This window comes from Octopus bimaculoides, chromosome 4, assembly GCF_046866305.1.
Source record: "Octopus bimaculoides isolate indiv1 chromosome 4, ASM4686630v1, whole genome shotgun sequence".
Taxonomy (NCBI): domain Eukaryota; kingdom Metazoa; phylum Mollusca; class Cephalopoda; order Octopoda; family Octopodidae; genus Octopus; species Octopus bimaculoides.
The window spans coordinates 93,124,991-93,152,901 of record NC_142931.1 but is presented as its reverse complement, the minus strand read 5'-3'; the positions used below and the strand labels follow the sequence as shown (position 1 = coordinate 93,152,901).

The window sequence follows — 27,911 nt, the reverse complement described above, 5'->3', positions numbered from 1 at the left end:
GATGCATACACGCAGATATATGCCTGTACATATATACACATATATCCTACATCTACCACCCTTTCCTATTTCTCCCCAACCACACGACCCATTTCTTGTCCACCACGCGATCGATTTTCTATTCACCATGCAGTATTTTCCAACTAATTGTTGTCGCTGGATTATCATCATCAAACTGTCATACCGCGTGACCTTCTCCACCATTCGCAGGCTAAGGTCCAGTAATAAACATTAACACTCTTCAATCGAACTCTCATTCAGATATTCAGATCTCAATGGCCGAAGACTAGCTACATGCTTAAAATTCAAAATACCAAGATATCTGAATCAAACTGTTTTGATCTATCCATCTATCTATCTATCTATCTATCTATCTATCTATCTATCTGTCTGTCTGTCTGTCTGTCTGTCTGTCTGTCTGTCTGTCTGTCTGTCTGTCTGTCTGCCTGCCTGCCTGCCTGCCTGTCTGCCTGCCTGTCTGCCTGCCTGCCTGTGTGTGTGGGGGGAGGGTGATATTTGGGACTAATGGGTATATGTCAATTAATGCGTTGATGTCCTGGCACGGTTTGACTACTTGGAATCATCTGCAGTTATGGTATATTTCCGTTGGATCTACTTCAGGAATTCAGCAGTGTTAGCTGAGATAATAATCGATTAAGGAAGCAGAAGATGGATTTTGTACTAATCTTTATGACCGCCCGATCTCAAGATCTTTAGCGAGACACATTATGAATGAATGTACCTGATGTGATCCAGACTGCAAAATTAATGCAACACAATATGATGCAGAGCGTCCCACCCATGAGGGACAGAAACGATCGTCGTACAAAATAAAGGCTAATACCAAATGCGTCTTCTGTTTCCTTAATCGATTATATACATATATATAAATCTCTCCCTACACACACACATACACATATACACGTGAAGGAAAAGACTTTCATCACGTTGAGCGAAGAGTTTGTGTTCTCATTACTTTTAGTATGTCCTCCATTTCATATTCTGCGCCGGGCAATGATTTTTGTTTCATTCATGAGTGATGGGTTTAATATGAGATATAAAACTGCGTCTCAACCATCACATATGGGGAGGGGCGACCCCCAGGTATCAATCTCCCTATAGGTGTCGTCGACTGAAGTTGTACTGCCACGTGGTGCGTCTTTATATTGCAGTGTTTCTTTCCTGCTCGTTGATTTTTGCGATGACTGAATCGAAAGAACAGCGTGCTTCCGTGAAATTCTGTTTTCTGCTGGGGAAAACGAGAACCGAAACACTCGTCATGTTTCAGACAGCTTACAAGGACGGTGCTATGAGCAAAGCACAAGTTTACGAGTGATTTCTACGCTTCAGGAATGGTCACTTGTCACTTGAAGACCGACCTCGTTCAGGATGAACATCGACCTCTCGAACAAATGAAAATATCATGAATATTCATGAACTGATCTTGGAAGACCATCACCGAACAACTAACTGGTATATACTGGAGCTCCTACCAACGAATTTTGCTCCAGGAATTGCGAATGAAAAGAGTTGCAGCAAAATTTGTTTCGCTTGCTCACGAATATCAAAAGCAGTCAAGTTTGAATGTGTGTCGTGAACTAAAAGAACAGTTGGAAATTGATCTGGACCTTTCCTGAAGGTCATCACTGGTGACGAAAGCTGGTGCTACTGCTACGACCGGGAAACAAAGCAGCAATCAAATCAATGGAAGCATTCAATGTCACCACGCCCCAAAAGTGTGCGTCAAGTGAAGTTCAATGTCAAGACGATGCTGATTTGTTCCATCGATGCGAAAGGAATTGTCCACACAAAATTTGTTCTTCCTGGTCAAACTGTTAACCATATTTTACTTGGCAGTTCTGAAGCGTTTGTGAGACGCGCGTTGAGATGAAAAAACCCTACCTGTGGCAATTTGGCAAAGTGGAGAGTGGGGGTTTCATCACGACAATGCGCCTATGCACACCATCTTGAGTATGACAGTTTTTACCACTTTTTTCTGATATCCCGAATGAAGAAAGTCGTTAAAGGAGAACGTTTTGCAGATGTGGAAGAGGTGAAAAAAAAAAGACGGAGGCGTTAAAAGGTATCATTTTGCAAGAGTTTCAGGACTTCTTCGAACAGTGGAAAACATGTCTGGGCTGTTGCATTGCTTCAAATGGAGAATACTTTGAAGGCGATAAAAATGTAAACATGTAAAACTAGGTGAATAAAATAATATTGCAAAATTCTGATTTCTTTTTTGGTACGCCTCTCATCCTTAGCAACATCTGTATCTTTTTGGTGAGCTGAGGTAGGTAACTTTCAACAATTTTGTAATATGAACAGAATATTGAAAGCAGCAAATATTTTCCCAATGAACTGGAACATAGTAGTGCAGCAAATTTGGTCAAGGAAAAACACTGCAGTATTTTCTGAATTATTACTCGCATAAAATGACCTGCATTGAGATTACGCTAAATGTTTGCATATGGATGCAACATTTAGCTAAAATATAAAGACGACATCCAACTACATACATTTGTTTTTTAAATGTTAAAATTTCAAGAAATCTATCAAATATTTACAAGTACATTTGTAAATTACTACAAACCTGATTTGCTTCTAATCCAATATTCAAATTGTTGACGAAGTATTTAACAAAATTCAATTGTTTCTCAAAATCGCTCTTCCATATGCTGGTTGAAGAATCTAATACGAACACAATATCTGCTGCTTTATTGCATCGTACTGTAGATTTACCTAAAAAATAACACCAACAGCATCGTAAATTCCATGTAAAAAGACCAGCATTATAGTAATACGAACTAATGAAGGAACTTCGGCGTGGTTACTCAACCTTCTAGAAATTGCAGCCAAATCTGACTTATCTCAATAAATAAATTAATTAAAAAAATAAAAATAAAGAACAATGTAGTAGGTTATATATAAGCAATATCATACAAAAATCAATAAAAATAACTCACCATTGAAAGCTTCTGATTGTATTATGAATATCTGAAATGATCATAAACATAACATTAATACATCTCGAATAGGGAAATCGTCTTGAAGCTTAATATATTCTATTTCTAAACATAATTCTAAAATCACCGCACTACCTAAAACGTATCCACAATTATCTCATTATGGCGACGATACAGGAGTATGTATTGGATTTCCTTCCATAACTTACACCATTGTTCAAGGAAAACAGGTTTTGCGAGTAAGAATGTGTGCTATTTTTTATTTAGCTAGTAAAATGTGTGAGGAAGCAGTAAAGCTAGCAATGACATTTACCTTCAAAGATTTGGGGAGAATTCAAATATGCTTGTCTGTTATGAACCGGAAGTAATTAATGAATCAATTCGCTGAACAACTCATGAACCAGGGTGTTGGACAATTTTCTAACCGAAAGTAATTGCACACCAGTTTGAATTTTGATTGTGCCCGGTCACAAATCCGATGCTCCTCCGAGACAAGGCTATATCTTTATCTAATTTACAACATTCGATATTCCAAATTATATGGTGAACATTTGTACATTCGAACCTCTACTTTCCCTACAACTCAGCTTTGTCAACTGTACATCAGCAACAAATACTTCTATTTATTTGAAGTATTTTACATTTTCCAAAGTCATGGGTATAACATTCCAAATATCAGCAATTGTTCAACAAACTTTTATTTTGCATTAAAGTTGTCTATCTCTACTTATCTCCATCTCTCCACCAGAAATATATAGAAAGACAAAAGCTAATATGAGACTTTCTTTCGTGGTGATTATCGCAGTATAGTTTGTTCTAACAAAATATTCACGTTTGAGTGGGGATAATATTACTTCTCGGTATTAATACTGCCTCTGTCGCTAATATATATATATTTTGACAAGCTGACTGACTAATAGCAATGCCAGCGCCTGTTCTGACACTGTTTTTCTACATATCATTGACGGGAAGATGGATCGCTGGTACCTCTAGCGGTTGAGTGTCTCTATCATTGATGAGACTAAGGAAGGTCGAAATCACGTGATCTGGTGGTCTCGGCGCTATACGCGGCGGGGAATTATCTCGCTGCTAGCGATATAAGCAAGAGTGTATTTTGCATCAAAAGCCAATTGAAAGTTTCTCTCATGGTAACTACCGCAATATAGTTTGTTCTAACCCAACATTCACGTTTAAGTGGGGATAAATATTACTTCTCAGTTATCCTCGCGGTAAGACTGGAAGTGTTATCGTTACTAGTATTGGACTGGGAGAGGGCGTCATCGCTGTCACATGTGTTAGGATTACTAGTATAAGGTACGATGGGAGAAGGGTTCTTATTATTGAAGTGGGTAGGATTTCAAAAGCTTGAAGTATTAAAATCTGGTGGGTTAGGGTGGGGGGTCAAGGTAGACATTTTGCAGAGCCCACAGTAAGGTGGTAAAGTTTGTACATATTGGAAGGGGCAGTTATAGCTTAGTTTTGTAGAGTATGAGATTTTAATCAAATATTTATTCAAGATGGGTAGTATTTATAGTGTTGTGGGAAATAAGTTAGGATTTTGAAAAATAGCTTAAGTAAAGATTTAACCTGATGAGAGAATAGTAACGCAAACCATTAAACCTCCTATTTTCTGCCCATGGAGGGCTTAGGACATGACTTAGCGATGGACAGGCTACCCAGAGGCTGGAAATAATTCAGTCTCCGAAGCAGCCGGAATGCTGAATGAGTACTGCCAGTAGGAGAATTCAGTTTCAGGGTGATGGAATTTGTATGGGTGGATGCAAGCCTGGCGGGCTTAGATTCCACATTGGGAAAGAGAAGTACAAGTTTTGGTTTTAGTCTAGAATTGATAATATATGAGATCCTTTCGTGGAAGCACTACTCCGGAAAACCTGGTTATAGTAAGGGACATGATTATTAAAGATATCCTCATTAGCTGAGAGGTTAGAAATCCTGATACAAACCTCACCAACAATGCCATTAAGGGCAAATCTAGGGAGATCAGACAGGACATTGATATATTGTAACGACACATTTGGTTTATGGTAAAGATAAGATAGGTTCACATCTAAGTCAAGAGACACATCCTAGATGTTTTGCAAATAACTTGCACATGAAAGAGCTACCAGTCAAGAACTCCGCATACGGGAAGGCAGCAAGTGTATGGGGTCATCAGGAGAGAATGCGCGCCGTTTCGGGACTTACCTCTCGACGGCATCAATATTCTTCTAGCCATCGCTCATCGTCTCTTTTTAACCAAACCCAGTGGCTAGCTATTTCCACTGTAGTTTGGATATCGATCATGGTGGTGTCCAACAAAACCCTCTACATCCGACTAGGATTGGAAAATGCTCTGCTTCCCAGCCTGCGTCTTCATATTCGGTGAGGAGGTTTACATAACGGTCAATCTTTCGAGCCCGAGCGGCGTTTATGTTATCTTCATGAGGAACCGTTAACTCGACTAGATTCACAACTTTCTTTCCTTCACACCACATTAAAATGTCCAGCTTTTTAGTGACTGGAATGGGAAAGAGTCCCTGGCACCCTGGTAAATCTGCAGTCACCTCCCAATAGCCGTTCCACTTTTCATCGCTGACAGGAAGTTTGTTGTTGTTCTTCTTGATATGGATCCACTGTCCTGAACACACGAAGGTAATGAAATCTCTAGTTGGTTCGTTCAACGTTTTTTTTTTCACTGTTGTTGAGATCAATTTGTTTCTTTATAACATTGAAGCTAACCTTAAGGACCAGGTTGTGTCTCCATGTATACCTGTTCAATGCTAAGGAACAGTCGGAAAGAATGTTTCAGTGTTCCGACCTTTCCGCATTTGCATATATCATTCTCTGAGACGTTCCATCTTATAAGATTTAGTGCTATTTTAGAATGAGATACGGAGATTTTATATATATATATATATATATATATATATATATATATAGGAAAATGAAAAAAAGCCAGAATGCTGAACTGGAAGCATAATTTAATAAAGATTTTTTCTAACCGGTTTTCATTGCGATGAAGCAAATTATCAAGAAGAAGGAGAATGAAAATGTTTTTTTACAAAGAAGTACAAAAAAGTACAAAATGAAGAAAATAATATATAAAACAATAATATATAAAAAAATAAATATATCCATACATTATATTGTCTTTGAGCTTTTGTAGTTCAATAGTAGTTCATGTATAAATTGGTAGGAAAAATAAGGATGCATGAAAGTTGAGAGTTTTGTTAGGTTTAAAAAAAGGGTTAAAAGTTTGTGTTAAGCAGGAAATGTGGTGTCAAAACAGGAAGTGTGTGTAAGGGGAGACAAGTGTTTTTAGTTAGAGTTATGAACTCTTTTTTTCCCAACAGGAAGTTTGTGTCTGTTCATAGAGAAATAAGGTCACTGAGGGGTGTGTGTGTTAAGAAATTGTTGGAATTTCTCTATGGAAAGATTCTCCTTGTTGATTCTTTCTTGTGTGGAGATTCTGTCTTTACATTGATAGAAAGGGAATATAATGAATTTAGGGTTTTTGTTTCTGGCGCAAGAGTTTATGTGGCCACTGAGTGGAATTTGGCGGTATTGAGGAAGGTTTATTTGTTCCTTATGGACAGCTACTCTTCTACGTAATGGGAGGCTCGTCTGTCCGATATAGAAGTTTTGGCAACCTGCGCAAGTAAGGACATAAATGAGGTTACCCGAGGAACAAGAGAAATTGGTTTTAATTTTAAACTTTGTTCCTCGTTTGAAGGTAAATTCAGAGCCTTCAAGTAGGTAGGGGCAGGTGCCACAATTAGGGCGTGCACATTTTTTAACTGATGGGGGTGGAAGTGGTGTATGTAGTTTGGAATTGGTTAATAATGTTTTCAAAGATTTGTGTTGCCTTTTGCATTTAAGGACTTTGTGTGTATTAATGATATTGTTCATTTTCGGGTCTGTGGTGAGTAAGGGGAGGTTTTGTTTAATTGTGGTGAATGCTTCGATGTTATTGGGGTTATGGGTGGAGATGTATGGAAGTATTTTGGGGTTGGGTGTGTTATTATGTTGGTTGGTCTTTAGTGTGTTTTTGTCAAGTTCCTTGGCACGTTTTAGTCCAAGATCTATGAGTGTGGAGGGATATTGGCGTTGTAACAGTGTTTTTTTTGAGATCTTGTAAGCGTATTTCTCGAGTGGTTGGGTCAGAGACAATGGTGCAAATTCTTTTAGCTAAATTAAAGGGGATATTTATCTTGGTGCGTTTTGGGTGGCATGAGCTAAAAAGGAGGTATTGTTGTGAGTCTGTAGGTTTGTTGTAGATGTCGGTTGTGATTTGGTTATTAGGTGTTTTTATGATTAAGAGATCAAGAAAAGGGAGATGATGTTTGCTGAATTCCATAGTGAATTGAATGTTGGGATGTATGTTATTAAGAATGGATTTGAATTCTAGAAGTTTTTCATAGGGTTCATTCCATATGATGAAACAATCATCCAAATATCTTTTCCAGTTATCCATTAAAAAGATGTGGAAAAGGTGTCCAAATTTCTGACGTGAGGTTTCATATAGTGTTAATTCAAAAAAACCCATTATTAGGTTCGCAAGGACTGGTGCAGCTTTAGTACCCATCGTGATACCACATTTTTTGCGAAAGTATGTGTCTGCAAACAGGAAGTAATTGTTGGTCAGAATGAACTTAAGTGATTCTATGATGAAAGTTGTGTTGATGCGATTAGGAAATGTTTCTGGGTGTTTGTGCAGCCAGAATTTAATTGCCTCAATCGCATATTCATGAGGGATATTTGTATAAAGGTTGACCACGTCAAAAGAAACCAAGAGTGACTCCTCGTTTGTTGTTTTCGGGAGGTGATTGAGCATGTCAAGATCATCTCTAATGAAACTTTTGATGTGGCTTAGGAAAGGTTTCAAAAGAATGTCCAAGAAATTGCTTAAGCGATGTGTTTCGCAGGAGGTGCCTGCTATAATGGGTCTTAGTTTTAAATCTTCCGGTGCCTTGATGTTGATGTAGATTTCAGAGGAGAGTTTGCAAGCTTCGGTGATGGATTTGTTCTTATGGATTTTAGGGAGGCCATAGAAGAGGCTGGGCTTGCATTTGAAATTAGTGATGGTTTCAAAAGAATTACATCACTAATTTCTGACCCAACCACTCGAGAAATACGCTTACAAGATCTCAAAAAAACACTGTTACAACGCCAATATCCCTCCACACTCATAGATCTTGGACTAAAACTTGCCAAGGAACTTGACAAAAACACACTAAAAACCAACCAACATAATAACACACCCAACCCCAAAATACTTCCATACATCTCCACCCATAACCCCAATAACATCGAAGCATTCACCACAATTAAACAAAACCTCCCCTTACTCACCACAGACCCGAAAATGAACAATATCATTAATACACACAAAGTCCTTAAATGCAAAAGGCAACACAAATCTTTGAAAACATTATTAACCAATTCCAAACTACATACACCACTTCCACCCCCATCAGTTAAAAAATGTGCACGCCCTAATTGTGGCACCTGCCCCTACCTACTTGAAGGCTCTGAATTTACCTTCAAACGAGGAACAAAGTTTAAAATTAAAACCAATTTCTCTTGTTCCTCGGGTAACCTCATTTATGTCCTTACTTGCGCAGGTTGCCAAAACTTCTATATCGGACAGACGAGCCTCCCATTACGTAGAAGAGTAGCTGTCCATAAGGAACAAATAAACCTTCCTCAATACCGCCAAATTCCACTCAGTGGCCACATAGACTCTTGCGCCAGAAACAAAAACCCTAAATTCATTATATTCCCTTTCTATCAATGTAAAGACAGAATCTCCACACAAGAAAGAATCAACAAGGAGAATCTTTTCATAGAGAAATTCCAACCATTTCTTAACACACACACCCCTCAGTGATCTTATTTCTCTATGAACAGACACAAACTTCCTGTTGGGAAAAAAAGAGTTCATAACTCTAACTAAAAACACTTGTCTCCCCTTACACACACTTCCTGTTTTGACACCACATTTCCTGCTTAACACAAACTTTTAACCCTTTTTTTAAACCTAACAAAACTCTCAACTCTCATGCATCCTTATTTTTCCTACCAATTTATACATGAACTACTATTGAACTACAAAAGCTCAAAGACAATATAATGTATGGGTATATTTATTTTTTTATATATTATTGTTTTATATATTATTTTCTTCATTTTGTACTTTTTTGTACTTCTTTGTAAAAAAACATTTTCATTCTCCTTCTTCTTGATAATTTGCTTCATCGCAATGAAAACCGGTTAGAAAAAATCTTTATTAAATTATGCTTCCAGTTCAGCATTCTGGCTTTTTTTCAGTTTCCTATTATTTCTCCACGTGCGGTTAACACAACCCCACTATTTACTGACTGATATATATATATATATATATATATATATATATGTGTGTGTGTGTGTGTGTGTGTGTGTGTGTGTGTATTCCGTTAAAAACGTGTCAGAATACAAAGTAGAGCTCGTTCACCCATAGAATTACCAGACAGCCGGTAGTATTACGGCATACTTCTAAGTCTAAGATTAGGCATTCATAAAATAAAATTGAATAAACAGAGTCAAAAATGAGTACGTTTAGATGGCTATTTAATAAACACTACACATGCTTCGATACAACATAGATCCACGTATACACAGTGTCTAAATTAAGTAACGGCTTAACTGTATAATGGGATCCAGTTGTATCTCCCTAGGTAATATATAATCACTGTCCCCGTTAGGAAAAATTTGACTTTGATGCTAACACATCCAACTGGCTCTTTTGAATCTAGTAGACGCTGGCAGTTACGATCCGCTCGCTGTGGACGCGCCCCAGCACGCTCGACACGAGCGGCATTGGATACACTGGCTGTCCACTTTGCTTCACATGTTAGGTTGCACATGTTAAGTTTTATTCTTTCGCAAATACACTCACACATACGCTTATACAAATACATGTCATTATATATATGCATGTATGTATATATATATATATATATATATATATATATATATATATATATATATATATATATATATATATATATATATATATATATATATATATATATATATATATATATATATATATATATATATATATATATATATATATATATATATATATATATATATATATATATATATATATATATATATGTATATATATATATATGTATATATATATATATATATATATATATATATATATATATATATATATATATATATATATATATATATACCGTATTGATGAAGGAAATTGAGTATCTATCACTCATAATCCAGAAACGCGTCTACGGTTAATCTTTGGAATGGTTAGTTTTCATTGTTTTTTCTTCTTGTTTTTGCCTTTGTGAGTTACAAGTGATGCTATCTGTGGGAGCCTCAGCTTTTTTAGCTGCTATTTCTGAACTTCGGTATATGGTGAAGCAAATATTTGCTGATCCCTTAATTATGTTTATAAATATATATGAGCTTTTAAATAAGTTCTCCACCAATAATGGTGCTTACATACCGATGGGCTTGGTAAAAATTATTAATTATTAATTGTTGATTTATTAATGAATTAATAAATTGATAATCCTTTACCCTTTTAATTTGTGTATATATATATATATATATATATATATATATATATATATATATATATATATATATATATATATACAGGGTTGGCCAAAAGTCACCTGACAGTAAATCAAAACTATTTCATTCCAAGATTAAAACAATTATTTTATATGAAATTTCGCTAATAAATAGTCAAATGATGAAAAAACACGCTGCTTTTAACTCACAGCATTCAATTATTAAACTTTTATAATTGGAATGCAAATAAAATTGAATATTTATTATTTATGGAATTTTGATTTACAGTCGGGTGACTTTTGGCCAACATGCATGTATATTGTTGTTTTTCGGGATGGCCATTTCTGTTGCCAAATAAACACACGCACTATATATGTTTTCTTCACACGTTTATTACTGTTCTTATTTTATTATTTTAACTAATGTCCATTGTCCGGAAATCTTTTGTTATACATCTTCAGTGACACTTTTCGTTTCCGTGTGTGTTCTTGCTCCACTTACTTCATTCAGTTCTTCCAAGATGTGTATCCTTATGTGCGCATGCGTTTGAGTCCTTGTTTGTATCTGTGTGTGGGTGTGTGTGTGCTTTTGTGTGTGTCATAGTTTTTAGCAGCAGTGTGGCCTTCCCCTCAGCCCCAACCTCTCACCCCATTGTGCTACTGCTGTCCTAAGACCACGCCAAAATAGTTTGGTACAGTTCCTGTATTCTTCTGTGTACGTGTGTTCGCCCACGATATATTTCCATCGTGGTAGTTGTTGTTGTTATTGCCATCGTTGTCACGGCCGCTACTGCCGCTGTTGTTGTTAATTGTGTTGTTGACATTGTTATGGCCGTCCATGAAATTTCTTGTGTATGTGTTTGTGTGTGTGCACGGGTTCACTTCGTATGTTGTATGTATTCATGCTCTTTATATAGTTTCATTTATTTATTTTATCTATCCCTATGTCTTATATTTATCGCAGGTATGTGACAAATATATTTATATATTCATTTATTTATCTGTGTATTTATTTATTTATTTATTTATACATCTATATTTCTCATAGGTAACATAGGTAAGTGCATATATGTCTATTGTGTGTGTATTACCCTTCTTGGTTACATAAGTTATTGTGTATGAGTATGTGTGTGGGGGGGACTCTACCTCTTATCGATCTAGTGGGGCAGAAATAAGTAAGGTCATGTTTATCATATTGTCACATGTCAGTCTCAGGAGGAGGCCTAATTCTTCAGTGTCAACACCATGGAACTCCACATCGCTCTCGCTGATCACCTCCACGCATTTCTCCACACCAAAATCAACATCGATAGATAGGTATATGGACACTACGTCCATACTGCCTATTATGCATCTCGTCAGGTCGTGGGCACGGTTGAACTCATTGATTCTGCTGAGGAGGTCCTCTGTGCTTTCACACACATCTGGGGATATTTTTATCAGATGGCTTATTATCATTGAGAGGAAGTAGGAGATCCGGTAGTTGTTGGCAACATTGGCTCCGCAGACCGGTCTCATCGGTGGTCCTGTCACTGGGTCAGTAGTCATTTTATGATCCTTGCGCAGTCCATACAGTGCTGGGATGTCATTATTGGTGCCCTGGAAGTTGTTGGACGTGTGCTTCTTTGCCCCTAGTTTGTTTGATCACATCATCATATGAGATTGAGGATCTTTTCTCTCTCTCCTCATACACCCGTATTATTGTTTCCCTCATGTTGATAATGTGGGGTAGGTACCCTTCAACAAAAGGATTTGCATCCCTCAACAGACAAATGACGAAATAGAAGCACGATTCAACATGGTGAGTACTAAACTTATACAAATTTTAGAGCAATAAACTAGAAGACGGAGTGGTAAAGAGGCACAGCAACTCGACAAGAAGACCACAGGTGGCCTGTGCAAGCTCATACAGCGCACAAGAAATAGGGAAGTCGTGTACTTCTGCACGGACAAGTCCGGCGGAATATCGGTAGACAGCCTGTCGAACTACATCCAGGTGATGCAACCCCACATCACCAATATGAGGGAAACAACGATACGGGAGTATGAGTAGAGAGGGAGAGAGAGAGAGGGAGAGAGAGAGAGAGAGAGAGGGAGAGAGAGATAGAGAGAGAGAGAGAGAGAGAGAGAGAGAGAAAGAGAGAGAGAGAAGATCCGCAATGCTCATATGATGATGTGGTCAAACATCCTAGGAGCAAAGAAACGCACGGCCAACAACTCCCAGGCCACCAGCAACGACATTCCGGCACCGTATGGACTACACACACACACAAACAAGGACTCAAACGCATGTGCATATAAGGATTCGCATATTGGAATAACAGAATGGAGTAAGTGGAGCAAGAACACACACGGAAACGAAAAGTGTCGCTGAAGAGGTCACAGATGTGCGACGAAAGATTTCTGGACAATGGACACGAGTTAAAATAATAAAATAAGAACAGTAATAAACGAGTGAAGACAAAATATAAAGCGGGTGTGTTTATTTGGCAACAGAAATGGCCATCCCGAAATACAACAGTATTTGTTTCAACACACGATTTCACATCAGGAATCTTGAAAATGAATTAATAAACGTATATATATATATATATATATATATATATATATATATATATATATATATATATATATATATATGTATGTATGTATGTATGTATGTATGTATGTATATATATATATATATATATATATATATATATATATACGTTTATTAATTCATTTTCAAGATTCCTGATGTGAAATCGTCACCTATATATATATATATATATATATATATATATATATATATATATATATATATATATATATATATATATATATATATATATACATATACATATATATACATACATATATATATGTATGTATATATGTATACATATATATATGTATGTATACATATATATATATATATGTTTGTAATTTTCAGACAACTGACTATGATATGGGTGATATCTTCGGTATTAACTCCACAAAGTCTGCATCGGTTGTCACATTTTACTGCTTTTCCTGAATCTCTATCCCTTTTGTGCATCAGGTATTTGGTTGATATTGCCTGTTCCTGGATTGCAAATGTATACCCTTCAAAGTGAGAGGTAGTAATCCGGCTATTAGTCCATGATAGATTGTTTTTATGATCAATGTTACTCTCATCTCCAAGCTTTCTACTAACATATCCATGCATAGTCTTCTGCTGATACAGGTTCATCCTTTCATCTGATGATACGTTACGATAGGGTCGTGCGACATCTTAGGGCATGTATTTAATGTTAACAGATAAAGCATGTTGTTCAAGGAGCTGCCTTCCAAGATTTATGATGTTATCAGCGTCATGTATGCAAACTTTGTCAAGGGATGCACTTCGACACTTGGTGGTTAAAAAATGTCGCCGATGGGATATGATACGACATTCAAAGACATTTTAGATCGATGTTAAGCCTCTGTCACCTTGTTTTCATTTTAGGTACAGGCAGTCTACGCCACTGTTTATGTGGAAATCGTGTGTACTTGATAGTATTGTTCGGGTTTTCACATCAATGGCTTGGATTTCATCAAGCGCCCAATGAAACAACCGAAATGTTGGTATGAATACTAGCACAGCAAGCACATTTTGGGCCACTGTTTTACTGAATAAAGAAAGTTCTGAGGTCCAAATTTTCTTTATTCGGCTGTAATATTCTTTAGTGCCACGTGTTTTGTTACAGATACCATTGTAAGATGTTTTCATCCACCCCTAGATACCTGTATCATTCGTTGTCAGATATAGGGGAAACAGTCAAATCATTGATGGAGATGTTGCTAGTCTGGTTTACAATTTTTCCCCTTTTTATAACCACATAACAACATTTATTCTGTCCAAACTCCAACCCGAACTAAGTCAAGGCTCTTTTTCTTCTCGTGCATATTCTTTGCATAAAATTTCAAGTCATCCACAAAAAAGCGATGTGTACTTTTGGTATTTCTGTTTCCTTGTGAACCAGTGGGATATCCTTAAGACTTACTTAACATGAATGACAAGGGGGTTTACAGAATGTATTAACAACATAGAGAGGCTGTACCCTTGGAATATGCCTTTGCGATGATACTGTATTCTATCACTGATAATACAGTTACTTTTATGCTTAATTTCAATATGGTAGCCCACGATGAAATCAGGTCAGCTATGACTTTGATCATGTTCTCTGTAACTTTAGCAAGTCGAAGTATGTATGCATATATGTATATATGTATGTATGTATGTATGTGAGATTTTCTATAGACTGATCTTCCAGAATATTGAAAATTAATGACATTGATATTCATAACTATCAAGTGATATATCAGTCAGCGTACACTCTTAGTGTGTCTATTTTTTTCTTTAGCTTTGGTCTCTCCTGAAATGTCAGTTGAACATGGTGTAATTTTTAGCTGATCTCTTTATGAGTTCAAATTCGATTCCAAACCTGCTTTACGTAGAGCATGCATGCCATTTAGTAAAAATGTAGTTCCAGAATATACTTTTCAGGAATGTCTTGCAAAATATATTTCTTGGGATGAATCTCTTGAATATTGACAATATAAAGGAAGACAATGAAGAACTGCGTATTACTGTTGAATATAATTCTCAAATAATTTGTCAAGAACTTTCATGAATGTTCACCATATATGCTGAAAAATATGGAAGCTAAGCAAAAGCGGTTCCTCGTGTATTAACGGATAGAAATAAACTTCAGAGCCTATCAGTTAGCTTCCCGCTCATTTAACGTTAAAAACAATTAATTCGTTTTTTTTCTCATTATTTAGTTACTTGTCATTAAAAAATAGTTCTTATATTGAAACAGGAAGAGAATTTATCATTAGTTGTAACTAGATGTCCCAGTGCCAAATACTTGACAGACATCACTTCATCCTCAGAAGACTGTGCTTAGTGTGTGGTGGACTACAGCTGGCATTATCCACAGATCAAACAATTATAGAAAATCCATGGTAAGATTTAATACATTTACAAATTTGTCAATCAACAGAAGAAAACCATTAATTACTTTGTCTACAGAATTCCCTGACAGTCGTCTAACAGAATAATCTTTGAAGAACATGTACACCACTGCAATGAAGCTTCGAATAGTAGATACACAAACAACCAACAACCAACAACCAGCAAATAAAAATCTCTGTATCAAAAACTTTCTTCCACCTGTTATAAAATCATTTTTCATCTAAATACAAATATCACAAAATACTAAATAGAAACATCATAAAGGTCTTCTATTCTACCACCACCAACTTCTCACAAATACTAGCAAATTCTAACCATGTAAAAAAAGGAAGCAAAAATCTGAAAATAACGCAAATAACTGCAACTACAATAATAGAAACCGTCGTAATCTACTAAGAAAATGCTTCAATAAAGAAATATGTTGTTGTGTTGCCATTCATACTAATCCATTATTCCAACCATATCCCACGCTCCTGTTACAAATTCTATTCTACATCCCTTTGAAACACTCCTTCACACTCTCAATCATTTTTTTTTAAGGGGGGATTTATCTTGTTTAACTGCAAAAGCTTTCAAAAGCATACGTTATTTACATTTGACGGATATTTGTCCTCATCTTGTTTGTTGTTAACACAACGTTTCGGTTGATATACCCTCCAGCCTTTATCAGGTGTCTTGGGGAAATTTCGAACCCGGGTTCTCATTCCTAAGGTAGTTTTCGATGTTATTATTATTATTATTATTATTATTATTATTATTATTATTATTATTATTATTATTATTATTATTTTATGTTTGACTTTTGCTTTGCATTTGTACAAGTTGGATCGAAGTCTCACCCAGAGACCTCAAGAGACAACAACTTAGAAGTTCATGTAGGTTTTATGCCTAGGGTACCATATATTTGGATTTGTACAGTTTTGTTCTAGTGAATGTTTAAGAGACCATAAGAAAATTATGTTTGTTTTAAAATTTGAGATCACATAGACTATTTTACGTAGGATATGGGGAGTTCCCATGAGCACTATCTTTTGAACTTCAGCCATTTTGGGGTTTCCTGGTATCTGAGTTAGGTAGTAATCAGCCCGTTTCGCTGTCATTCCTATGACAATAGGTATTGTTTTCGTCTTCAGATTCCACATTTTGTTAATTTCTATTTCAAGATCTTTATATTTGCTCAGTTTTTGGTAGGTCTTGACAGATACGTTTATATCGATTGGGACAGTCATATCAATGAGGTGGCATGATTTTTGTCTGAAATCTTTCAGTATGATGTCTGGCCTATTTGCGTCTATCTTTCTGTCAGTTTGAATGGTGAAGTTCCAGAGGAGTGCGATGTGATCATTTTCAAGTACTGGGGGTGGTTTGTGTTCCCACCAGTTTTTATCATGGGGCAAGTCCAGGTTTTTGGAAATTACCCAGTGAATATATTGTGCAGCTCTATCAGGCCTGTTGAGATACTCTGTAGGCGCAAGCAGACTGCACATGGAGACAACATGATCGATGGTCTCATTTTGTTGTTTGCATATACGACATAATGGGGAGCTGCCGTTCTTTAATATGTTGGCCTGGTAGTTCTTTGTAGGTAGGCATTGATCTTGGGCTGCTATGATAAACCCCTCTGTTTCTGATTTCAAGCCAGAGGCCATTAGCCATTGATGGGTAAGGGCTTTGTCAATATCTGCATTATTCGCTCTCTTTGGGTATTTGCCATTGAGAGGTTTTCCATGCCATTTTTCAGTCATAATATCTAAGGCAGCAATTTTAGCACGGGTTTTCAAGCGCTTAGCTTTTTCTGCGGGTGTTTCTAGTTCGTCCAATTCTTGAATTTGTTGCAATTGGAATTCACTTAGATATTCCTTTGCCTGTTTTGTTACTGAGTAAGATGCTTTCTTGCTTTCATGTTTTGAGACAAGTTTTAGCATCCAGTCCTCAGAGTTTTTCAGATAGGTGTCTAGGCCAATTGTGGCTACCTTCATTGTTAATGCCAACTGTAGAAGTCCTCGGCTTCCCTCTTTTCTTGGCAGATAAAGACGTTCTATATTTGCCTTAGGGTGGTGCATTCTATGCATTGTCAACAGTTTTCGCATTTTTCTGTCAACATTACATATTTCAGTAACTGACCAGTTAACGATATTGAAACTGCTCATTAGGGAATATGCTACTTTCTATTAAAAAACTATAGATGTACTCGGTTAGGACAGATGTTAGCGTCTTATACATTGTTGTTAAGCAGGTTATGTGTCGATAATTTTTTGGTTCGTTTGTTTCCTCATTTTTTGTAAGCAGGAATGTTAAACCATTAACTAGCCAAGAGGGCATCAAACTAGGATTTTGCAAAACATTGTTGTAAAGTTTTGTTAGCAGTTCATGGCTCTCTGGGAAGGCATTCAACCAGAAGCTAGGAATTTTATCCTTTCCTGGAGCCTTCCATTTGCTTGACCTCCTGAGAGCAGATCTTATATCTTCTACCTTGACCCCCTCCCACTTTTGCTCCTCTAAGGAGTCTAGGTCTGTAAATATTCTATCAATTCAAGGGGCCTTTTCCTTGTGTGTTTTATCTTCTTCCCAGATTTTATTCCAAAATTCTTGCACTTCTTCTTTTGATGGGACAGACTTTATTGTTACTGGTGTTTTCCCTATCTTCCTGTAGAATTTTTGGGGGTTATTTTTGAACATGTTATTATCTCGGAAGAATCTAACACGCTTTTCATACCTTGCTATACGGGCAGCTTTAGCACATACCTTTTGCTTGATGGTTTCTATGGTGGCATCAATGTCAACTATGGTTTTCACATTATATTTTTTCTTTAGATTTTGGGTCTTTGTAGGTTTGATACTCTTATCAAATTTAAGGTTTTTCAAACATTCTATGTCAGATCTAAGTAGCTTAATTTGGTGTTGAATGCGCTCTTGCCAAGAAGGCTTTTTGTGGGAGTGTTGTCGTTTTCTAATCTTTTCACCACATAGAACCGTTGAGATTTTTGCGGATGCATAGTACAAGTGGTTGAGATCTGTAATATCAACATCATTAGCTGAAATTATATCCTTAAGTGCAAGGCGGATTTTACCAATTATTTTCAGGTTTTGGTTAAAATTGCGAATTTTGGGGAGAGTGTCGCGTTCATTCATACTGGTTTCTTTAATTTTCAGCCATTCAATCATGATTTGATTTTTTAGATCATGTAGTTCTGTTTTATTATTATTATTATTATTATTATTATTATTATTATCATTATTATTATTATTATTATTATTATTATTATTATTATTATTATTATTATTATTATTATTATCATTATTATCATTATTATTATTATTATTATTATTATTATTATTATTATTATTATTATTATTATTATTATCATCATCATCATCGTCATCATCATCATCATCCTCATTGTTATTATTATTATTATTATTATTGAGTGAGAGAGCAGTGCATGCCATCAAAGTGACACTGGGGTAAAATATACAAAGCCCAATATACCCATTATGACTACCAGTCTGATAAGGGTACACCAGGCACATGCATCACAACCATATGTGCGTGACATGGTGATCTCATATCAAGATAAACAGCGCATGACCTCGCAGGTGAGGCCCAGTTAGAATTGTTTTCAGGTCGAGTAGCCCATCCCGCTCAAAAGGTCCTGAATAAGGTTTGTTTAAGGATGTTGAGCAAAACACCCATGTTTCCAAAGGTGAATTATTCAAACCCCAAAGAACTCCTCTCAACACATGGCTATGATGCTCTCCCACTACTTCTGCTCGTGATCAGAGATGCACTTATCGTCAGCCACCAAGGGACATGCTCAACTGGTTAAGGTCAAACAACTGACAAGCAAATCTGTGGTATTAAGCAGAATATTTGCTGTTGTCCATCTTTTATACCAAGACAAAACAATGTACATGATAATACTTCCAATCAATTAAGATCAGAAACCATGAGAGCCATTGCCTGCATTATTATTATCATTATTATTATTCATTCATTCATTCTCGTCCTATTCATCCTTTAGACCTACCTGTCAAATGACAGGTACGCTTAATCTGTCTCTAGATCTTTAGCCGTCTATTTAATTTACTATCTCAAATGAAATAAAACTTACAAATTCAAAACCAAATGTATTAACCCTATTCTTTTAATGAGACTCTACTTCCACGATAAAGATACTAGCAGATAGCGCCTTCTTCACTGGTTCAGCAACCAAAAGACGGAATTTGAAGTCCCGGTCCATTTGATTTTTGTAACACACACACACACACACACACACACACACACACACACACTCTTACATGTTCCCTAATGTTTTGTATATTTTTTACTTGTTTCAGTCATTTGACTGCGGCCATGCTGGAGCACCACCTTTAGTCGAATAAATCGACCCCACGACTCTTTGGAAGCCTAGTACTTATTTTATTAGTTACTTTTGAGTTACTGGGACGTAAACACGCCAACATCGGTTGTCAAGCGATGGTGGGCGAACAAACACAGGCACACAAATACATACATACACACACACACACACACACACACACACACACACACACACACACACATAAACACGCACACATATATACGATGGGCTTCTTTCAGTTTCCGTCTACCAAATCCACTCACAAGGCTTTGGTCGGCCCGAGGCTATAGTAGAAGACACCTGCCCAAGGTGCCACGCAGTAGAACTGAACCCACAACCATGTGGTTGGGAAGCAAGCTTTTTACCATACAGCCACTCCTACGCCTATATATGTCTTGCTCCTTTGTCTCCTAGTCTTAAAATAAGATAACTTTTGTGACAATTTCAGAAATATGTGTCCACGACTATCTCTTCTCCAGATGATCAAATAGTGGTATCTTAAATTGCATATCACTTCTACAGAATTCCTGAAATTCGAGATGAACTTTCGTTCCAATTGCCAACGCACTATTGCTTTACTTTCTCTAGAAATAAAGACATATTCAATACTAGAATTGATCTTGTATACTAATTAATATAGTTTTATTCATCTGCGCTGTTCAAATTCATGCTATTAGCTACTTAGTTATTTCTCTTAGCTCATTTTTGCTTAAACATACAGTCACTAGCATGTGCACATGCATATGTATGTATGTATTCAAGTATATATGCATGTATGTATTTATATAGGTATGTATATATTTATGTTTGTATGCAAGTATATACATATATGTATAATATGTGGTTATATATATAATATATAGATATTATTTATATATAATATAATATACATGCATAATAAATAATATATATATAATACACACACACATGTATATTTACAGTCATATATACATGACAAATGAACCAGGGAAAAAAACGAAAAGGATCGATTTAATGTACAGTTTAAGGCTACAACTTCGTGAGTACCACTTTCGTAGAAGGTGACATATTTAGGTGACATAGGTACTTTGCTACGACTTTTATTGATGGCTTTTGAGAGTTGATTACATGGTATCTACAACAGATGTCGAGCAACTGGCAGTATGCTGATTATAAGATATGCTTACTGCCAAAACAAAGCTGTCCTCATCACTAATACACCAATTCGTGTATGTTGATAGCTGTGATTTTGTTGCTTACTCCCAGAGTGACACATAGCATGTTGTAGACTCTTTCGCGGTATATATAAGTACGCGGTATATGTATGTATGTATATACATGCATACATTAGAGGTGATTAAGAAGTTCGTTTTATAAAAACAAAACGTCTGATTCAGTCACACACTCTGAGGAAGGCCGTACACCGAACAATGACCAGTGAGTGAATTGGGTAGGCGAAAACTCTGCAGAACACCATCGTGTATGTGTGTGTGTGTGTTTGTGTGTGTGTGTGTGTGTGTGTGTGTGTGTGTGTGTATGCGTGTGTGTGTGTGTGTATACTTACACATCGTTTATATACATGTTTGGTAGAACAAGCAAAAAACGCAGTGATAATGCAGCCTGATCCAAGTGATAAGAGATAGATGGAATCCATAGGTTCTCTATACAGAAAACGTACTGATTGCCTGATTGCTACTAATGAGAGAGAGAGAGAGGGAGAGAGAGAGAGAGAGAGAGAGAGAGAGAGAGAGAAATGAGAGAAGGCAGGTAAGAGAGAGAGGGAGAGATGGAGAGAGAGAGAGAGATGGAGAGAGAGAGAGATGGAGAGAGAGAGAGATGGAGAGAGAGAGATGGGGGGAGAGAGAGAGAGAGAGAGCTGGAGAGAGAGAGATGGGGAGAGAGAGAGAGATGGAGAGAGAGATGGAGAGAGAGAGAGAGAGAGATGGAGAGAGAGAGAGAGAGAGACCTTTAAAGTGTTGGACAGTAGTAGTGAGTATAAATGGGTCAGCTGGCATGGTCTGAGAAGTTGCAGATTAAATCCCTGTAGAGAGAAAGAGCGGAAGAGATTGAAAAGTTTGCTGTGTATAGTGAGTAATGCTGGAGCACAAACACCGTCAGAACCAGTGGCCTAGTTGCTTTCAAGTGAGTGAAGGATACTTTTGCCCTGGGTGTGTGTATGTGCAAGGTGGTAAACCTGGAAGAGTGGAAGGGGATAGGACTAGAAATGTGCCAGCTGTGTGTTGTGTGAAGTTTGGTGGTAAAGCGGTAAGCGTGTATGTTGTCTCTGCAGTCTGCTGATCACAGAACACTCGTTTTTGTGAAGAGAGAGAAAAATAATTCTGCAAAGTTGGTGGAAATCATTTTGGTAAGGAACGAAAAGGATCGACTACAGTTTCAAAGGTGCGTTAGCTTGTTGAGTGTACGATGCACGATATCAGCTTCCGTTGTTAGGAAATTTGCGTTGTAGGTGTTACGTTGCTGGATATATGCTATCTAGTTTTGGTAGGGATGGTGGTGGCGATAGTGGTAGGGGTAATAACATTTACTAGTCTTTGTAGGCTTTGCTTTTGCCTGAACAGTTTCGGCAATTCTATCAGTGAACCACTCGGAGGACCTGGTGCATTGAAGACATGCCTAAAAGCCTAAAAGAAATATTTCATTTACCTGCCTGGCACTTTCTGATTGCACATATGCTATACAGGAGATGATATAAAACTGGTGGAGCTCCGACTATAGTCGGCTGACTTGAAAGACCATAGGGTACGGAGTATAGGGAGCTTTGTTCAGTATGGTAATGTGCGTTGAGTAGTTGCAATAAAGTAGTGAACGGATGATCCGATCGGTACAAAAACAATTATAGTTGATAAACATTAGATTTGCAAGTTAAAGTCAAGAGTTTTAGGCATGTCTTCATAAAGCAAATTGCAAGTTAAAGTCAAGAAGTTTCAGGGATGTCTTCATAAAGGAAATTAAAGATTGCTAGAGATTCTGTTTGAGCACCAGTGACATCGGTGCGGGATATGAGAGAAAATCACGAGGAATTGTGAATATTGAAGCCACTGAGGACGATGAGGTTAAATAAAAAGATGTCCTCAATTCATGGGGAAATATGGCTGAAATGATACGAGTGGTTGGAAGAAATGGAAGAGATGTATTTGGGGGAATGAAGAAAGGAGATTTTGATCCAGAGTAATTGGAAGACATTATTACTGATATCCAGGTAAGAGACATGAATGACAAGGGGAGTTGACTCTACGCAAGCGCAGGCACTCATGTTGAAGTGAAATTAGAATAGAAAGTGTAGCTTGGACAACTGACATGGTTTAGAGATAAGACTTACGAGATTTGTATCTCAGAGAGTAATAGAATGTGCGGTCAGCATATGAAAGGTGATGAACGGGATGTACATTAGATACAAGTCCATGAATATCGGAGAAAGGGAAAATTTGTCGTAAATGTTCACTTCTTGTTCTCGACATTTCAATGAAGAGTAGAAAGTGGTGGTGAGCTAAAAACTCACGGAAGCTTGTAGAATATGGCTGTGTAAATATATATGTATGTTTGCATATATGCGTGTACATTTATGTGTGCGCGCGCGCGCGCGCGTGTGTGTGTGTGTGTGTGTAAGATACTAGAAATGTAAAGAATATAATTTTTATTAAACATTTATAATTTAAACCTCGCTGTGGGAAGTAGAAGTACCAGCATCATAGGCGTTACCGTTTTGTTGGTAGAAAATTAATTAGAAGCAATATGATATTTGTTCAAAAGATGAAGGAGAACTTTAAAAAATCAAATTTATTATTATTTTACTTATAATTTAATTAGAATTGTGTCCTCCAACATATTTCTATTCACTGTTGATACACCACTCACAAAGTTTTTTCCAGTTTTTGGAACGTGTACCTTTTTCTCTCGAGTAAAACTCTTTCTTGATCATCTGACCATATGGGACAAACTCATAAAGGGTAACTTTTTCCACTAAAAAGTACGATCAACATGACTCTGATGAGATTCTTTCGATCGCACCGATGATGAGCCAACACTTTGTGGACAACTGCCTGCTTACCTCGGCATCGTAGCCGTATACCCACGTTTCGTCATCTGTTATGGCACTTCTCGGAAACTTTTCAGGAGCATTTGAACGATCGAACGGTTGCTGATTAACTGTGATACAGAACCCTTTTTGTCCACTTATCAGCAGACGTAGCACAAATTATGCGGTAACAGAAAGCATCGTAATTTTTTCTTTTAAAATATTTTGGTAAGAACTTTTACCAATTCCTACTTCCTCCGAAATTTCAGTGACAGTCGGATGAAGATTTTCACAGAATACATCATGCGCTTTTATAATGCGACTGATACCTGTTGTCATGGGAAGTTGTCCAAATTTCCTCATAGCTACCTATCTTGACGTGGCTATTATTAGGCTGAAGATTAAAGTAACCAGCGCATAGCCATGCAGTCGTGGGAACACAGCAGTGGATAGTTTGTGCGCTGGGTAGATTTCGAAAGATACTTTTCAAGCCGTTAACAGAAAATAGGTATTCATTCTATATAACAAGACTCGAAACTAGTCTGATCGACTGTATTCTGGCCATGGAAAAATAAAACGCGTTGTATAACGCTTTGTTAAATTTTCACACTGATACTAAAACAGTATGTTTCTGTAAAATGTATACAAATTACATAAAAAATGCAGTGCGTCACTTTATGAATTAAATGTATACCAATGTAAATGTATTTTAAAAACAATTCTGGATATATAGCCTAAGGAAGAAGACTAGAGGTACTCTCTTGTATAGAAGCGAACATTTGATATGCTAAATAGGTTTGATGCGTTATATATTAGGATATATAGATAAAACTTAACAACGCATATACCTGATGCTTCAATACATATATCCTATCTTATAGTGATTAAGTATCAATACATATATCCTATCTTATAGTGATTAGGTATCAATATGAATAAACGTAGCAAAAAAAAACTTTCCCTTCAAGATATCTCTCAAAATATGTATGTGAAATTATAGAGATTTTGATAACTAATACTTTCAAAGACGAAAAGCTACTTAACAATATGTTACAAGCAGAACTTGCACAGAGAGACTTCAGACCCAGACTGTTTTTACTGTGCTATTTGATTTCTTAATTTTTGGAGATTTATTTACTTTCATTACAATTAGAATATACGGTATACGGATACGAACGGAATACATTAAATAATGGACTGAGAAAAAAATCCATAAAAATATAAAGGTTTGTGTGCGTGTGATGTGTGCGTGCGTATGTTCCTTCTTGTATATATATATATATATATATGTGTGTGTATATATATATATACACATATATGTATGCATAATGATATACACATGTATATGTGCGTGTATGTATATATATACATACGTACATAAATACATACATATATGAATACATATATGCGTACATATGTGTATGTGTGTGTGTATGTATATAGGTATGGTTCTGCAAACAGGAAAAATAGGACTCAAAATATAAGTAAATGTATATCTTTATTAATATTTAGCAGAATCAGCGGAGTCACTCTGTTGCTTCTACTGGATATTAATATATATATATATATATATATATATATATATATATATTCATACATACATACATATATGCACACACACACATACATATATACACATATCTATATTGTGCTGCAGCTCACCTAAGTCAACGATCTATTGTGACAACTCTAAACATCTTTCTCTTTCTTGTGACAGAAAAATGTTGGAACGTTGTGCAGTGCATAACAAAAACAATAAAAACAACAATAATGACAGTAATAATAATGATAATGATAATAATAATAATAATAATAGTAATAATAATAATAATAATAATAATAGTAATAATAATAATAATAATAATAATAATAATAATAATAATAATAATAATAATAATAATAATGATAATAATAACAATAATAATAATAATAACGACATATATTTATATATGTATACATATAATCATGCGTATATACAACATATGTATGCATGTGTGTGTGTGTGTATGTATAGACATAAATATGCGTAGTTTAACACTACCTGTTTTTGATCGACCTTCTGTCACACCAGCACACAAGTATAAACAAATTATTTATCTTTAATTTAAAAGCGTGTTGTGTACATACTATTTCATATATAAACTTAAAATCGTTGATTTTTGGTAATTTTATCTTAAATACATCATTAAAATATTTTATTACTAATTATATATATATATATATATATATATATATATATATATATATATATATATTTATATATATATATAAGTGTGTGTGTGTATGTATATATGTATATATATATATATATATATATATATATATATATATATATATATATATATATATATATATATATATATACACACACATACATACATACATACATACATACATACATACATACATACATACATACATACATACATACATACATAGGAAATGTATCTAAACTTCGAGGATGCCAAATTCGCTCTAATTTTATGATTTCTCTGAAATGAAGTAGTAAGACATTAAAATTTCTCTTACCGCTAAATGAAGTCCCAATACCAGAACAGCTTCAAACAATCTCGACATTTTGCACCTGTAGTCAACTGAATGAATTAAAACCTTTCAGTCGGACTTCAAGTTTTATTTGATCATATATGTAAGTGTATGTGTGTATCTGGCTGTGTGTCTGTTGCTTTAATCATACGTGCCTGAGATTTAGGACTAAATTTCACGATCCTCATAAATACGAAGCGTTTTAAAGATGTATAGTAGAATATATATCGATAAAGAAGTATCTGTATGTATGAAGGAAGTCTTAAGTACATGTGCTTTTGAGTTTTAATAACCTCGTATTTGCGTATATGTGGTCGTGTGGGAATTATTGTTTACTTATTCTCGTGTGTTCTCACACAGTCTTGTACAAATGCATAGATACGTTTGCGCGAGCGTGCGTGTACATACATATACGTGTGTATACATATGTGCATGCGTCTATATGTATGCGCATGTGTGAATTTGTGTGTGTACGCGAATGTATGTATAAGTTTGTTTTTCTAAATATATGTCTGTATAAACATATGCATATATCTGCATAGTTTCCCAATTATTCCCATACGCATCATTACAGGCCTATTTAAATAAATATAAATGTATACACATGATGTTATGCAGACAAAGTTCTCACGCAAGAGTCGAGTTCATGTATATCCGGTTTGATGTCAATCAACATGATGATTTTGCTGTATCAATTTTACTGGAATTCGTTGACCTATATCAAATTCCAGTTGAAAACTAGTGAAAAGTAAGAGATACTTCGCATTCCTTTATCTTTTGAAAATAGGGCATATAAAATATCGTATTAATTGGGGGTCTGTATTTCATAAATTAAACGACCATATTGTTTACTTGCAGCTTTTTTACTTTCTCATCATAACAGTATGTCTTTCTGAAATTTTTTCTCCTGTTATCAAATACCAAATTTTCAATGAACCGAGAAAATCATCTAAATTCTGCAGAATATTTTTCTGAGATATTTCAATATTTCTCATGGGTTCATGACTTTGAATACAATGATCTTACATAGAATCTATCCGTTCTAAATTCTGTTATTTGGTTCTGAAATGTCAGTTTACCTGAATGGTGCATCTTTATCTAACGAATAAATTCTTTTTTTTTCTTCTTCATTATTGCATTTATTTTCTACATGATTCATTTTGTTTTTCTTCTTAATGTATCTAATGATATCAAATCTTCGGGTTTGCACAGATAAAATTTGCCTGATATATACCGGATAAAATTTGTTTGATACATAACAAAAACCAAAGATTATACGCGAAAGGCAAGAAGTTGCAAGGAGAAATATTTATGTGCATGTATATACGCACATATCTTTGTGTGACCATGCTAGTCCAAGTGCATGTACATCTAAGGTGAGGTAACAAAGGTGAAATGGCGACAAAAAGCAATCGAAATCTGTTTTGAATATTCGATTTTCTGAAAATTTATCGCTGTTCA

At 35.8% G+C, this 27,911-nt stretch overlaps 1 protein-coding gene across 1 annotated transcript in view; it reads right to left on the bottom strand.

The window, feature by feature from the left end:
* The window catches only part of LOC106879865 (collagen alpha-4(VI) chain), a 90,437-nt gene extending 63,685 nt beyond the window's left edge, over nucleotides 1-26,752 (bottom strand). The window contains exons 1-3 of the mRNA XM_089351006.1: nucleotides 26,436-26,752; nucleotides 2,964-2,994; nucleotides 2,591-2,739 (exon numbers count right to left, since the gene is read on the bottom strand). Of these exons, the coding sequence (XP_089207132.1) occupies nucleotides 2,591-2,739; nucleotides 2,964-2,994; nucleotides 26,436-26,483 (228 nt within the window). The 5' untranslated portion in view covers nucleotides 26,484-26,752. The remainder of the gene's footprint in view (nucleotides 1-2,590; nucleotides 2,740-2,963; nucleotides 2,995-26,435) is intronic.
* Between the last annotated feature and the right edge of the window lie 1,159 nt (nucleotides 26,753-27,911).